General features: G+C 31.5%; 2 protein-coding genes across 4 annotated transcripts; one reads left to right on the top strand and one right to left on the bottom strand.

The window, feature by feature from the left end:
• Positions 1-1375: 1375 nt before the first annotated feature.
• Positions 1376-11056, bottom strand: LOC106655164 (ATP-binding cassette sub-family A member 2-like). Of its 2 annotated transcripts, none has more exons than XM_014375386.2 (25): positions 10984-11056; positions 8812-9345; positions 8428-8720; positions 8191-8349; positions 7881-8121; positions 7645-7812; positions 7391-7578; positions 7166-7321; positions 6986-7094; positions 6751-6905; positions 6533-6694; positions 6388-6459; positions 6187-6325; positions 5876-6113; positions 5638-5806; positions 5364-5577; positions 4767-5285; positions 4570-4695; positions 4252-4485; positions 3918-4181; positions 3544-3851; positions 3329-3476; positions 3044-3254; positions 2551-2764; positions 1376-2423 (listed from the first exon to the last, which is right to left on the bottom strand). In XM_014375386.2, the coding sequence occupies exons 2-25, from the start codon at positions 9134-9136 to the stop codon at positions 2247-2249; spliced, it is 4989 nt and encodes a 1662-aa protein (XP_014230872.1). In that variant the 5' UTR covers positions 9137-9345; positions 10984-11056; the 3' UTR covers positions 1376-2246. The 2 variants fall into 2 exon arrangements, with proteins under 2 accessions (XP_014230872.1, XP_014230871.1); XM_014375385.2 differs by lacking the exon at positions 10984-11056 and adding an exon at positions 10018-10531.
• Positions 11057-11199: 143 nt separating this feature from the next.
• On the top strand, positions 11200-13908 carry LOC106655166 (cytochrome P450 6k1-like). 2 transcript variants are annotated; one of them, XM_014375389.2, is made up of 6 exons: positions 11202-11369; positions 12351-12487; positions 12571-12804; positions 12905-13182; positions 13258-13447; positions 13507-13908. In XM_014375389.2, exons 1-6 carry the CDS (start codon positions 11353-11355, stop codon positions 13671-13673), a joined length of 1023 nt encoding a protein of 340 aa, XP_014230875.1. In that variant the 5' UTR covers positions 11202-11352; the 3' UTR covers positions 13674-13908. The 2 variants fall into 2 exon arrangements, with proteins under 2 accessions (XP_014230874.1, XP_014230875.1); XM_014375388.2 differs by having other exon boundaries at positions 11200-12487.
• Positions 13909-16514: the final 2606 nt, after the last annotated feature.

The following is a 16514-nucleotide window of genomic DNA, read 5'->3' as shown; positions in this document are numbered from 1 at the left end:
ACCCTACAAGTATCTGTTAAAAAAATGTTTCCCGTCGATTAAAATTGGTTTTACCGTTCTTTGTTTTACTTTACATTTTCGTAATTTTTATTTTTTAAACATCTTTCATTCTTTGAATCTTTATCGAATACTGAAAGTTTGGGAAAACTAAATATTTTAAACGTAATCGTGCTGCATATTACGAAGATTGAACAGTCTTTATGGCCAAGCCCTATGAGAATGCGTGCCAAATTGCATAGTTTAATAATGCTTTCTGTATTTTTTTGCACCAATCTAATGTTTATTTATTATTTCGTCATGAACTATGCCTAAAAATGATATCCTCAAACTTTTATGAAAAATTAACTGTTTATAATAATTCGGTTGGCCACCTGAACAAAATGTAATTAAAAGTCAGTAAGCTTCGTATCATAAACATGTCATGAATGGCTAATGAATTTCGTGAAGAATATATTTAACAATTATTGTGTAATGATAGCTAAAAAATAAATTGTAAGCACTTCTCGAAAAAACGCAGCATCATCGTTTAACGTGTTACCGGCCGAGTCAAAGAGGTCGACCACGGTCAAAGTGCAAGGTAATCATGCACTTTCGCACCTAAGAATGTAATAATACAATTATAGAGTAAAGAAAATCATAAAAATTAAAATTATTTATGGGCATGAGTCGAATGTAAAATTTTTAGGCCTATGATTGAAGAGAAATTTTAAATTTCAGCATGGGATTAAAGATTCACGAAAAAACACTCAGAGCAAGTGTTTATCGGACTCATTCCCTGTGATAATTAATTTTTTTGCGGTCTGAATACATTATTGACTAATAACTATACAACGAACAATTATTTTATTTACAGAAATAGTTTAGTTTAGTCAGTTATTTTACCTGCAATTTGTTTAAAATCTTCATCCATTTTTTTGTTCAGGGAATACCGGAGTCAGGATAAAAAAAATTTCAGGGAGGGCGCTAAACGCATCCTTCCCTAATCTCAACACTTGTAACAGAATTGCTAGCGAATTTGCTGAGTTCACTTAGAGAACTTATATCATTTTTTGATACAGTCAGCTGCAACTGATGTAGCTGCGACAACTTTGTTGTAGGAATTCATTTTTCAATTGTCCTGTGCGCCTTGACTCTCGAAAGTATGACTTGATACTCTAGCTTATAGCTAAAATAACAGTGGCTGTAGAGATAAATTTGTTGTGCTTTCAATAGCAATGGCATTAGTGGAAATTCAGCTTTCATAGTTTCAAATCGAAAAAGATTTTGACCACAGTTTTATACGAACGTGATAGAGCTTCGTCATGGTTGAATATATGACTAAACATGCAGGAATTGTTAAACACTCGAGTTGAAAATGAAAAATTGTTTTGTAAGATAGCTTTTGAACATTTTTAATTGTCTAGTTTATTTGCAGACTTCTTATAACATCTGTTATTTTATTTTAAATAACATTATCATTTATTACTTTATATATAAACTACATATAAACTATAAATTGTATAGATATGTATTAACATCATAAAAAACTATAAATAAGTTTTTATTTTTGAGTTTTTCAATGTTCATACGTTGTTCGTCTTTCGCAGATATCATAAGTATATAATTAAGGACAGAAAATAATGCTCAGTTCTTACTCTTTCCAACGTGCATACTAGAAAGCAATTCGCAATATTGGTAAAAAAGCTATGACGAAAAAAAACAGAATCTGTATTTATAGGAGCCCATGTAAAAAGTATATACTCATTAATATCTACGCTCACAGTCACCCACGGTACACCAAAATTACTTTATTTAAATTTTTGATCACTTTTTTGCAGATTTTTATTCAATGCTCATCATTAATTCGATTTTCTAAAGAACATTCTTAGAGTTTTATGACTACATGATACTAATTGATTTACATGAGCTACGTGAATGAATACAGCTATATGAAACTTAAAGATACTATATTTGAACCTCTAAATTCGTGGTATCACTCGGTGGAATCATCTAAATACTATAGTAGAATTGTTTTGAATTTCTAATATTCAATGAATTCATTGATATGCATATAGAGTAAATAATAATATTTTAAAATATCTCCGATTAATTTTGTAGTAAAATGTTATAGGTATTCAAATAAATGCCCTACTAGTAAACCATGTAATAATCGATCTATAAATTGCAATCGACAAAAAATAAGACACGGTATTAAACTTGAAAAAATTGATAAAAAGTCAAAGATAAGTTAAAATGTGAAAATCAGTTCATCTCTTCGAAGGTTGGGTGGCCGCTCTCGCAAACAGCAGAAACAATTGCTCCAACGTAGACGAAAGTACAGAAAAGTCCTCGATGCAATCGTATTTGTTTTTAATTTCGTACATAGTATCGTACATTCTCCTCCAAGTAATATCGCAGCTCGCAATATGATACATAAGATAGCCCTAAAAAAGCAAAATCACAATTGGTACGTGCGAAAAATGCGTGCAAAATATTATAATCGAATGAGATCGAGCGTGTTTCGAAACGATATATATATTCCGTGGAGCAAATGCTTATGACGATGCTTACCGAATTTTCATCGACGAGCTGGCATTGCAGGGCTTGCGTAATTTCTCTTTTAATTTCGACGATTTGCAGCTGTGATTTGCCGGGATTTATTTTTACCTGCACGTCGTAGCCAGCGCCGAAACGTTGCTTCAGCTCCTGCGATGGCCCGATACAGACGAGCTTGCCGCCCACCATGATAGATAATCTATTGCACAGCGCTTCGCACTCTTCCATGCTGCAAAACAGAATAGACTCTTAGATACGTGCGACTGTTCATTCAATTTATTTTTATTGCTCGCTCTTTTTTCTGCTCTTTGATGTAATTTTAGCCGTGAATTATTATTCGTTCGGCTCTTATGCTTTGCGCATCGATCGCGCTTAAGTCTCTGTGCACGAAACAAAATCGTTCGAGAATGAGCTCGTTCTCGTTCATGTTTTGCATTTTAAAAGATTTGCATTAAACGATTTCAAAACATTAAGAAACGAGCCTGATTAATTTTTAAAATTATCGTACCTGTGGGAAGTTAATACAACAGCTTGACCAGTGGCTTGGCATGATTGGATGACGTTCCACAGGGATCGCCTCGCTCCGGGATCGACTCCGGTGGTCGGCTCATCTAGAAGTACTAAACTTGGCAAGCCGATCAAGGCAATCGCTATGTTCAAGCGTCGCTTGTTACCACCGCTGTAGGTACCACTTGGTTGTTTGGCACAAGCATTTAAATCTTTAAAAAGTTACAGACATGAGTCAATAACAGTATTTTTTATGTTGATATATTTATCTTCATATTTAACTTACTGAGCCTTTTGATCCAAGTAGCAACTTCTTTCTCGACTTGATAGCTCGGTATGCCCCGAAGTCGAGCGAATAGGCGTAAATGATCGTAAGCATTGAGAGAAGTTATAAGAGCATCGTTTTGAGGGCAGTAGCCCATTTGTGACAAAAACTAAAAACAGTCAACGTCCCTTGCAATATAAATCAATTAAAATTAATCAAAGGAAAATATTACTTACGTATGTTTTGTTCTTGACATAATCTTTGTCGTCCAAGAACATGATTCCACCGTCGGGGATTTCGCCCCCAGTCATCATTCGGAATGTTGTACTTTTACCCGCCCCGTTGACTCCCAACAGACCAAAGCACTCACGTTTTCGCACCCCAAAACTTACGTCTTCGACCGCTCGCACATTACCGTATAGTTTTCGCAATTCGTAAACAAGGAATGTCTGGTCGGCTGTTCTGCTCAAGTTCGAGGAGAACTCTTCGATTGTCAAGTGGCTGACGTTTGTCGCTATATCCTTGTGGGCCATGTCGATGTTTTCTGTTTTTTTTTTTTTAACGAGCTTATAGTTAGTTAATGTTACAAAACAACTAAAAATATACTTACTTCCAGTCAGAGCAAAAATTTTTTGCGAGATTGCATTTTTTTCGGCTCGTACTTGTTCGTCAGTTGGATCTATCACAGGTTCGAGTTTTTTGTATTTTTTCATCAAGGTTCCGATGACATTATACTCTAGCACTGCCAATATAGCAAAATACAGCAATGGAGTCAAAGCCAAATAAACGAGACTCTCTTCTAAGGTAAAGTCTTTGTCAAAATCGCTGAAGTAGTCCACTGATCTTGCGCACTTTCCATCGTAACAACCAAGCACTACACATATTACAGCGTGATAGACAAATGAAAAGTCATACAAAATGTTAACCATTAAGTTTATACTTACTGCAACAAATATTTAATCTGCGAGAGCTTCTACAGGATTCGTCGTAAAATTCATTTGGCAATCTTTTACACCTTGCATTTGTTTGCGCAGTTATAAAAAAAGATATTTGATTGTGAAAGAAACTAACGTAAGGTACAAGTAAAAATAGTCCTTTTTGAATTGGCCTTATAATTTGGACAGCTCTATAAACACCTAAATAGATATTGACAATCATCATAACGAGCTCCACCGAAACTGCAATTATGTAACAATAACATATATGAATAAATTTATTTCAGTTGATGTATATCTTGTTATAATATGAAAAAGATATTTTACCAAAAGCTAAAGGTATGTAAGTTATTATTCGCACAGCAGAGCTGCTTTCAATATTTAGAAAACTAAAGCTGTAGACTAGAGGCAATGTATTAACTCCAAACAAAATTAACGACATGAACAAAATCACTGAAATTTGATATTATTAATTCATATGATTCGTACAGTATTAAAAAAAAACTGTTATGATTGTGACTTACATATTTCTTTTTGTTGGAATATTCTGATATCCAGTATCAAGTCCATTGCTATGAAACCGCCTATTATCAATCCAACTAGTACTAAAAATACAATAAAATCTAAGAGGAGTATCGTACCCCAGTAACTGAAATACGAAACACCAGTCATTTTCTGCAAATGTTTCACTCCGGTTGACGACTCGCGCAGAGGATGAATGACAAACAGTGCGAGAGTTGGGAAAAAAAGAAAAACGAATATGACCGAGGTTGTAAACCCGTTCAACATTGTGTTATCTTGGTACAGTTTATCGCTGGACGGAAGAGGTTGCAAAGAAAAGCTTATAGATACGTCATTGCCGAGCCTAATCTTAGCCAAGGTGTTCGAGAGCATATTGACTGATATGGGCAGGCTGTAGAAAGGATTGTTCGAATAAAACGCATTGACCGAGAGGGTGCCGTTCGATGTTTTGTCGAATCCTGCTGCTGCGATCAAGTGATTGTTGTAGTATTGAAAATTTGTCTTGATTAATTTCATTAAACCTTTGGAGAATTATTTGAGTTAGTACACACTCATCACAGAAGCTATTAATTTATATGTCATCGGACCGTTTTAGTTACCTTCGTTCAAAGACTTCTCCTCTATTAGTGTGCTCGTGCCACCCATATTGTGTGACAATTCTTTATACTTCTCGCCATAATCCTTGAAATTATTCGAGTAAAAAGTTTTTGGTTCAAAATACATATCTAATCGGATAGGTGTTATTTTTTCTTCAGGGCTCAAAACACTTGTTTCTCGAAGTACGAGTGAGATGCTCATCAATCCAAAAAATACCTAAAATGAAATTGTACCTTGATCTTTTGGAAGAGCAAAAATTTTATTTCAGTTCATTACCAGAAGTATCATTATGAAAAGTGTTGACAAATTTTTCCATGTATAGATTATTTTCTTATAAATTAATGCATTGATTGCTTGTAAAAGTAGATTTGTTCCTTTTAATTTATAAACTATACTTTCAAAAGGACCTATTGATTTTTCTGAGCCATCGTCGTCTTGAGTAACCCTACGTAAATTACGAAAATAATTATATAATTGAAAAAATTCATATATTTATCAAAAATTGATTTCTCACTTTAAGAAAACCTGCTCCAAACTAATTAATGATACACTAAGACCAGATATGCCGAGATCATTTTTCATTCTTTCTAACTTATCGAGTGCATCTGGCAACTCATCAGAGTCAGGAATATTAAGCTGTATTTTACTGCCGTCAGTGTTTGTTATTTTTCCATTTCTGCCTAACTCATTTTTTATTTTCTCAACGTCACAACAAGGCTCAACTGACAATGTGATTTCCAAGTTATTTTCTCCTGAAATTTTTATCGTTTCAATTTTCTGTTTTGATAACTCTTAAAATCTAATGATTGAAAAATTAAATCGTACCCATTGATTTTTTCAAAAACATGGAAGTTCCATAACTTCTTAATTGCCCTGTGTGCATTATAGCTACCCTGTCTCCGAGTATATCTGCCTCTTCCATATCATGTGTGCTTATCAATATTGTTTTACGGCCTCGCATTTTCTAATAAAATATATAACAGATCGTATAAACATGAAATTTGATTCAAAACTTGAAGGACTTACTAATAATATATCCCAGATGACTCGTCTACTCTCGGGATCTAAACCAGACGTCGGTTCATCTAATATGAGTATCTAAAAGTATGAACCTTTTTTTGATTAAGAATTGAATAATATAATTTTTTTGTTATATCAATAGTATACTTACACTTGGATCTCCAACTAAAGCCATACCGAGGCATACACGTCGTTTTTGTCCGCCTGATAATTTTTCTGGCAATACGTTTCTTTTTTCATATAGATTAAGTTTTTTGAGAAATACATTGACTGTTTCTTCTATTACAACCTTGTTATTGGTTTTGCCTTTTAACTAAAGAATAAGTAGTTTATTATATTAAATCTTACACTCTTTTTGGTTGTACTTACCTTAGCGAAAAAAATTAACTGCTCTCGAACAGTCAAAAGTGGAAAAACCATGTTTTCTTGTGTACAGAGACCCATATCATTCATAATCTCTCTGAAATTACTTTTAATATTCTTTGAATTTACAAAAACTGAACCTTCGGAAGAACTCATCATTCCTAATTCATTGAAACAAAAATTACAACTTTACTGTGAAGACGGAAAAAACATAAATTTGAATAAACTTCAAAATATTTACCTGTCAGGATGGACATCATTGTTGTTTTTCCTGCTCCATTGTGGCCTAACAATGCTGTTATTTGACCTTTGAATAAGTCCAGCGTAATTCCTTTTAGTGCATTAATTTTCTATAAAAATATTCAATACAACCAAGTATAAGTTTAGTAAAATTAATTATTTTCAAGAAATATTTGCGTACCGTTTTATTAAATAGACCTATGTTGTAAGTTTTTTTTAAATTACGTATCTGAATTCCTGCAGTGAAAACACCGTTTGGAACTGATTCAAATAATTTATCGTCTCCTTTATGAATTTCGTATTTTTCTACATCTTCTTCGTGATTTTTTTTATTACACTGTAAAATGTCTACTGTTAAAATTTCGTCTAAAAGTTGAACATAAATATACCTGTGTTTAATTATTACCTGTAAAAAGTACAATAGGTCCTTTTTAACTCCATACTTTCCGGGATTAACAGCATATAAATAAACGGCAAGAGAAAAATGCAAAACCGTTCCTAGTATGGTCAAAATCATAATCATCCCTATGCTTCCTCCAAATTTATATGCGGAATTTCCTACATTAAATAAGTTGCTCCAATTGATTCCTTCAGCTGTAAACAATTTCTCATTAGAATATGGTACAGCTTTTTCGACAGGTAAAATTAAGTTTTGCGTACCTATTGTTTCGTAGTAATTAATTTCACCAATAGCTCTGTAAAGTAAAAGATTTGGAAAAATGATCCCCAGGTATGGTACAATAGGAAAATTTTTTTCAGTTAGTCCATATGTTTGTAAGGACATCGAGCCAACGACCATGATTAGAAGTCCGAACATGATAAATTGTGCTTTGAAAAAATAAAATATTGTAAAACTTATCCACCAGTCATAAATCAATCCAGTAGAACTCTCTTACGTTTAGAAAAATATCCTGACAAGTGTATTCCCATGCTCAATAAATGAGCTACGTGAAGCGTCCAAACGAGCCATATAATAAATATGTTTCCGTAATACAGGAATGGCACTGCATGACCGAAGGAAAATACTAGAAAAATAATACTGGGTATGATGCAGCTTACACTTATAAATATGAGTCCACTAAGAATCCAACTAAATAAATTGAGGCGATCGGAGACCCCATTCATTGACATCAAAATCTTGAATAAAAAGTCAAATAAAATCTATTCACCATTTATGATGTAAAGCATATATTTTTAAAAACTTACATTTACACCTAAAAATTTTTCATTTGACGCTTTAGCCGTTTCTATGAGCAGAGGTATCATCAATGAAACTACGGCAAAAGCAGCTAAGAGCTGTCTAAAAATATTATCAGCAAATTCTGGTCTTACGTGAGGAGGATCTGGCACTCGTTGAATAGAAAACTGAAAAATAATATTTACTATTACTATGGTATGTTTTATCAAAAGTTTTTTAATGCCAACAAAATAAGTAATACTAACGTTTTGATTTAACTCGGTACTTTTTGATTTGATTTTGATAAAAGTTTCATCCATGCACGTTTGATATCTCAATATATTAAATCTCATGAAATACTTGTACATATCGCGATTGAAAATATTAAACAAATCATTAAATGGGCTGACTGGGAATTTAGTTCTAAATTTATAATGAAAGTCATTCGAATTGTCTCCAACATTATTATCCATTATTATGACTATAAGTTCATTAAAAATCGTAGAATTAATTTTATACTCTAACAACAATTTTTCTTCTGTATCGAATCCTTTTATTGCTGTAAAAGTAAATAATGTAAGTAATGTTTATCAAAATGTTTTCTTTTTCAAAGCTTATTTTGATTCCGCGTAAAAAATTATTTTACTTACTGACTTTCTCATATTCACTCATCGGAAGACAATTTGTGGTAAGTTCTGTCATGAACTTTTTTGTAAAATCATTTTCCGGTGCGTACAATATAGTTTTAACGTAAAAGTTTTCTTGGTTAATAATGCTGTCTCTGGGAATACTGTCGTAATATTTAGGTGTGTCGATTTTTACCGGAGGCTCAGCCGTTAAATTTCTTATGGCCCATATTAAAATGATCAGTCCAACAGGTACTAAAAATTCTCCAAATACACTCATTTTCCATTGTCTTTTTCGTATCAAGTAATTCTTGTGCATAAGTAAGCCCAAAACTCTTAGAGTTTCCATTGTTGAGTGCGAAGTGTTTATACTTATTGCACAATAGATATTAAATGTCAATTACAATTGGTCAATCGATAGCGGCTTCTAAGTACTATTAATATAACTCATGCAGTTTATTTGTTCGGTAAATGACTTTTGAGTGCATTGATATTTTGAACGATTTTTTTCACATTGATGACATATCTGCTTTTCAACAGTTTTGTTCTGCTCATAGTCTAAAAAAAATTATCAAACATTACATACATTAATCGATAATCGACAAAAATATCAAAGATATAGCTAATTTTATAAAAATTATCCATTATCGCAAAGCAATAATGATGTATAATCTTTAAAGAATGCGAATAAAAAATGTATACTATCTCTATGAAAATGGCGTTATCTTTTGAAATGCAAATACCGAGTGCACCTGTCATTGAACGTTCGATGAGCGTGCAGGGTGAGTGCATATAATATTCAATGGATCGGCAAGCAAATTATTGATTTTCAACTGCGTGTGCGTATCGATACAAGGTTCAAAGACTTGCACGCGTAAAGTCGTTGCCATTTTTCACGTGTACATTTTTAGCGAATGATGCATGTAATTGATAGATGAATTTTATACTTTGATGTAGTCTTCGATTGCTTATCAAAGTTGACAAGTTATTTTTGATAAAAGCCACGTAACGAGTAAATGAAACATAGAAATTGGTTATTAAACAACTATAACGATTTAAATTGGTCTTTGTTAAATATCCTGAGCTTATTGTAATGATAAAGTAATGAAGTCACATCACTTTTTAAATAATTTTCCAGATATTTCAACTGTCGGAAATTTTCACATTCCATGACGCACAAGTAAAAATTGAAAAGTAAATCCTTTAACGAAATAAATGATTATTACATACCAGTTATACTTTCAGCATGATGTGGTACTTTGTTTATTGATAATTGATTTTGTCTTAGAAAACATGAATTGTAAATTTTTTTCAAAAATCATTTGAAAAATAACATGTGGTTTAAGTGATTCACAGTTCTATTGTACTCTAGATTTTTCGCTCAGTTCCAACTACGATTTTATAATACTTGATGTTTTTCTCTTTATCGCAAACCAATCTGTACGCAATGGTCAACACTCGTAGGAAATTTTGAAGCAGAAAATCATTAACTGCGGTAACTCAATTATTCACTTCACTGAGTATTTGCAAAAATTACATTATGTACACAAATGATTAACTCCACAAACAAATTATATTTCCGTGATTTACTTTTAACAACGAGACTACAACCTTATTATATAAGAATAACAATAAGTTTTATCGTATTAAGAAATCAATCGTTGATTCGTAATTGATTATGAATTTGAAATATTTGGCAAACTATCTATATGCAAGTAAATCTAGATGACAAAGCTGTTGGGTTGATCATCGCGCTCTCGTATACTAGATAGAACTAATAAGCGCGCGACAATCGTATCGCAAAAAAGTATACAGCTGTGATAAAAGATGACATCAGTTCAAATACGTGTGCGATCGTTACCAATAGCTTTGCATGTGGGGTTTTACTCAATGTCCGTTTAATCAGATTTTAATGTGACGAATATTACGTTTTAATCTTATCTAATATTTATATTTTTACACGAAAAAAACTTATCGAGTTCTATTTTACCATCAATAAATATATCCTCGAACGATTTTCAAGGACACCTTACCTATCGATTTAATTCATTAGTATTGAATAGTTTACAAATAATTACACGTAATGCAATTGAGTAAAGTAAGTAGAACTTGCTAAACTAATTGACGTAATAAATAAGGGCGTAAATTATCTCGAGCATTCAAATTTCATTGTATTGTTTTGATTGCATTACTTACTTCTGAAAATGAAACACCTCACAAATTGCAGTTGTGCACCTACTTTGTGCGGCATATCGTGTGCAATAATGCGTTTGTTCGTTCGTATACTGCCTATGTGAAATTGCGAATTTTCAGACTAGCAAGTGGCGCTCTCTTGCACTAATTTTAATACTTACACATTTATGTGTATGCATATAATATAGCAGAACATATTTGCGTAGTTTATAAACTGTGCATTGTTTGTATAAGTATCGTAATGTCCAACTAACTATCTCAGTATTATACATTATTTTTTCGTTAATTTTCGTTCGATATAATTGAAGGATTTTTTCTCAAAATTCTTTGAGTGTATTCTGTATCTTGCTAAAGTCAAATAGTGAACATTTTATGACGTTTTTTAGGAAGTGAGAAAGAGCTTTTTTCAAGATCATGTAAACAAGTCGACCTGTTAAGTTTTTAGTGTGATTTCCATCAATTCGATTCATCCTTCATTGAAAAACTTCTATTGATAATAATTAATGCAGATTATTTTAATAATAGTTAGACTTGATAAATTGAATTGGATATTTCAAAATGAGCTCATAACCTCTATAAGTTTATCTTCACGTACAAAATCACTGATATAAATTTAAAATATTTTTTTAGACTATGGCAGTAAATGTCTTCAATGGAAGTCTAATTTTACGTCTCGCAATAGTTACAATAAGCGTTATATTGTTTATATACATTCTTTCAAAGTACGATAAAAAAGTTTACATATAAACCTTGTTTTTTCATTATTATTCAATATACGGTCAAAGTACTTTTGTAAACACGTAGAATTTATTATATTTTGAACGTAAAAAACAAAATTAGTTAAATTTGTTTAGAATTACGATGGCGCTTGAACTATTAGTATTTTTTAGTTATATTTTGTGTCTGTTTTTAAGTTTTTTTTCATTATTTTATTTGTTCGCAATTTATAAACAATCTTACTGGTTAAAACGTGGGGTTTACACGCCTAGTAATTGCCACTGGTTTTTTGGTCATTTCAAAGATGCATTTTTATTAAAAAAATCTTTTTCTCAAGTTTTCGAGGACTTGTATAGTACGAATACTGATTCACCAGTTATTGGAATATACATGTTGCAAAAACCATTCTTAATAGTTCGAGATCCTGAGCTTATAAAACAAATGTTCATTAAAGATTTTAACGTGTTTTGTAATCGATACTTTGCTTCGAAGCGAAAAGCCGATATAATCGGTAGCTCAAATTTATTTTCGATCGATAATCCCAAATGGAAGTATTTGCGCTCGAAATTGTCCCCTGCATTTAGTATGGCTAAATCCAAAAAACTCGTGCAGTTGATGTTGAAGTCAACTGATGGCCTCATGAATCATTTAAGTTCTCAAACCACCGATGGGAAAACATCAACAATCGAATGCAGACAACTCAGCGACAAATACACTACGGATGTGATAACTTCGTTTGCTTTCGGCATTCAAACTAACTCGTACTTGAATACAGAATTTTATGATCGTAGTAAGTTGCATACATATCTTGATGCATCAAATCAACTTTAAATTCATATTTAATTTCTTTTGAATTAATTTCTTTTTATTCAGGTCGTGTAATATTTGATATGACAGTCCGTCGTGTAATTTTGACACTGTCAGTTTTCTTTTTTCCTCGAATTGCCGATATTATGAATGGTACGTTCTTAGATTCTTCAGAGGAATTTTTTAGGAACGTTTTCTGGAAATCTATGAATGAAAGAGAAAAATCTCGAACCAGCGAAAGAGGAGACATCATTGATTTACTAATCGATTTGAAAAATGAAAAACAAGATCCCGAATTCAGTGAGCTTTAAAGTTTAAATAATTTTATACAATTTTTATGTTCGCCGTAGAGTTTCGCGAATCAGTAAAAGAAAATGTTAAAACTTAAATTATAATGCAGGTTTTAAAGGTGATTATCTTGTTGCCCAAGCTGCAATTATACTTTTTGCTGGTATTGAAACCAGTGCAACTACCATGGGATTTACTCTTTTGGAGCTTGCTAAAAATCCTTCAATGCAAACGAAAGTACGTCACGAAATCCAAGAAATAATTGCAGAAAACGGGTTTACATATGAAGCACTTTTAAATATGAAATATTTAAATCAAGTTGTATGCGAAACTCTCCGATTGTATCCTCCACTGCCAATTATTGATAGAGTAGCCAGCGAAAATTATAAAGTAAACAGTAACTTACATAATTTTTTGAAATTCTTAAATAAACAACTAAGAAAAATCGAAATTATATGAATACAGATACCTGATACCAGTATTGTGCTAGAAAAAGGAACTGCTGTGTATGCCATCGTAAATGGATTGCATAAAGATCCACAGTTCTTTCGAGATCCCCATACATTTAATCCTGATAGATTTAGTGAAGAGCTTAAACAAAATATTAAGTCATGCACTTATATGCCTTTTGGTGAGGGTCCAAGAAAGTGCATAGGTAAGAATTTAAAACATTTTTTGATTCGTGTCACAAATTTTAATAATGAATATTTACAGGTATGCGAATGGGTCAATTACAATCTGTGGTTGGCTTAGCAACCATTTTAAATAATTATGAAGTTGCTCTAAATTCACAGTACGTGACTAAAATCAGCAAGAAATCTATGATTTTGGCTCCAGAAAATGGTATCAGGCTCGATTTTAAACGAATCAGTTTATTATGAAAATATGTTTTCATCTAATTTTGGAGTAAACTTAAACTCCAAATAGAGTTGTGACAGTCGAAAAAAACGTTTTTTACATTTTTAATGTACATATTTTTTTAAATAAAAAAGTTTCAATATGCTGTTGATAATAAATTGTCTTTTCGAGTATTTCCTTAAAATTATTAATCATAATTTTTCAATTATTTCATGAAAGTATTTATAATTTTGTACGCGAACGATAAGAATTTCTCAATTAAATGCTGCAATGTATATTTCTCAACTGTTTTGACAAGTTTTCAGTGCGATCACAATTATTTTTGAAAAATAGCACAAATGAATGTTCAAGAGACATTGAAAAAATTGAAATTGTTTCAATACAATCATATTTTCTCTGCATTTCCTTTTTTATATCGTACATTTTTTCCCACGTAGAATTATTTGTTTCCACGAAATAAATTATATAAATCTGAAAAAAATTAATTATAAACATTATATAAATTATAATTATAACTCAAAAGTCTTGAAACGTACCAGATTTTCTTCGATTATTTTGCATTCCAAAATTTGTTCGATGTTGTTTTTTATTTCATTTATGAGATTTTTCGATTTTCCTGGATTCAATTTTATTTTTATAGTGTAACCGGATGTAAAACGATTTAGTATATCTTTTGTCGGTCCAATACAAACAAATTTACCGTCTATCATAATTGCTAGTTTTTCACACAAAACCTCACATTCTTCTACACTGTAGATACAAAAAAAAATTTATTTGAAGATCTTAGTGGATTTCAAAAATATTCAGGATTCATAACCTTTTTGATGTCAATAAAATCGTTTGACCGTTTGTTTTGCAAGCTTTGATAACATTCCAAATGAAATTTTTAGTTTCTGGTTCTACATTAGTCGTCGGTTCGTCGAATAATATAACTTTTGGAGAACCAATGAGTGCCATTGCAAGATTTAAGCGTTTTTGATTATCATTTGAATAAGTACCGCTTGGTTGATTGGCACATAAACTCAAATCTATTAAAAATCACGTTAGTTATTAAATATTTTAATATTATATAATTATTAATTATATAAAATAAATATATACAGTAAAATCTCTCTATAGTGGACACTCTAAATAGCGGACACTTCGCAATAGTACCATTTTTAAAAATAATACATACTTAATTTTTCGATGTACTTTTTCACTTCTGCATCTACATTGTTTTCCGGTATTCCTCGTAAACGAGCAAATAAACGAAGATGATCGTGAGCGTTTAAACTATCGATGTGAGCATTATTTTGTGGACAGTACGCTAATTTTGAAAAAAACTAATTGCAAATTTTATTAGATTCCGAAAATATTTTGAAATGGCTAAAAAATAATTATAAATTTTACTTACTTCCCTTTTGCTCCATCTGAAATTTATTTCATCGACAAACATAGTTCCACTATTGGCTACTTCTTTTCCGGAAATTAAATTGCAAATCGCGCTTTTACCCGCTTCATTGTTCCCAATAATACCAAAGCCTTCATTTCTATCAACTTCAAAATTGATATCTGTAATGCTGAAATTATTGTTAAACTTTTTTCCTAAATTAGCCACTAAAAAAGCTTTTTCATTAGCTTTTTTGAGATTTGATGAGTATTCTTGAACTGTGATTGGATCTAGTTTAAACTCTTGTAAATTTTTATGCATGTTTTTTTTGTTATTTCCTATAAAATAAATTCAATTGATATTTTAAGTATGCAAAATAAATATAAATCAAAAAACATACCACAGTGTTCTAACACAGCCACATGTTTCATTACTGAACGTTTTTCATCAATTATACTTTCGTCCGAATCAATATGGTTTTCTTCTTTCATTAATTTTGGTACGTTTTTTGGCAATAGTTGATATTCCAATACGAAAAGAATTCCAAAGAATATAATGGGATTGAAACAAAGATAGATTAAGCTTTCCTCCAAATTAATATCTTTATCAAAATTGGTTAAAAGTTTCTGGTTTATCAGACATGCCCCATCGAAACACTTAAAATCTGGTTTTAAAAGATCAGTGTGGTTTTCAACAAAAAATAAGAATAATTAAATATTGTACGTACTGCAACAGGAATCAGAACTTTGATTTTGACATTCTATTTCATAAAAAGCATTTGGCATCCATCTACACCTAGAATTCGTTTGAATTGTTGTGTAGAAAGATATTTGACTGTGTAAAAAACTGATGTATGGCGTAAGAAGAAATATTCGTTTTTGTATTGATCTAATGACATGAACAATCGAGTAAGAGTTCAGAGAATTAAATACTAAATGCATTAGAAGTTCTAATGAAACTGAAAAAAGTATCATCGTTAAAATGAATAATTTAAACATTTTCAAATAAAATACATATGTTATTACCTATACCCATCGGCAAAAAAGTTAGTATTCGAACGATGGAGATCGTAGGTAGATTTAGAAAACTAAAAATATATACCAATGGCAATAAACTAGCAGCAAAAAGTACAAATAAAAATAGTAGCAAAGCTGAAAATTCAATAATTTTTTGGTCGATTAAAAAATGTTGTAGCGTTTGCTTTACGTTCAGAGTTAAGTATCAATAAAAATCTTACCAACTTCTGATAAATGGTACAAATCAAAATTTAAAGTAAAATCTAGTATAAGTAAACTGCCCAATAAAACAATGACAACCAGCATGAAGACGAACAAATCGAAAATAAATATTGTGAACCAGTAGGCAAATCCAGAAACGCCGGTCATGCGTTGCATGTGTTTCAAACCCAATGCCTGTTCGCGAGATGGATGCAAAACGAAGAGCGTCAGCGCCGAAAAGGAAAGGAAAGAAAACATGATTGCCACTGTTAAAG

This window comes from Trichogramma pretiosum, unplaced genomic scaffold (assembly GCF_000599845.2).
Source record: "Trichogramma pretiosum strain Unisexual culture from Peru unplaced genomic scaffold, Tpre_2.0 scaffold2, whole genome shotgun sequence".
In the NCBI taxonomy this organism is placed as follows: domain Eukaryota; kingdom Metazoa; phylum Arthropoda; class Insecta; order Hymenoptera; family Trichogrammatidae; genus Trichogramma; species Trichogramma pretiosum.
Note: the sequence above shows the minus strand (reverse complement) of the source record. Positions and strands in the feature narration are given on the sequence as shown.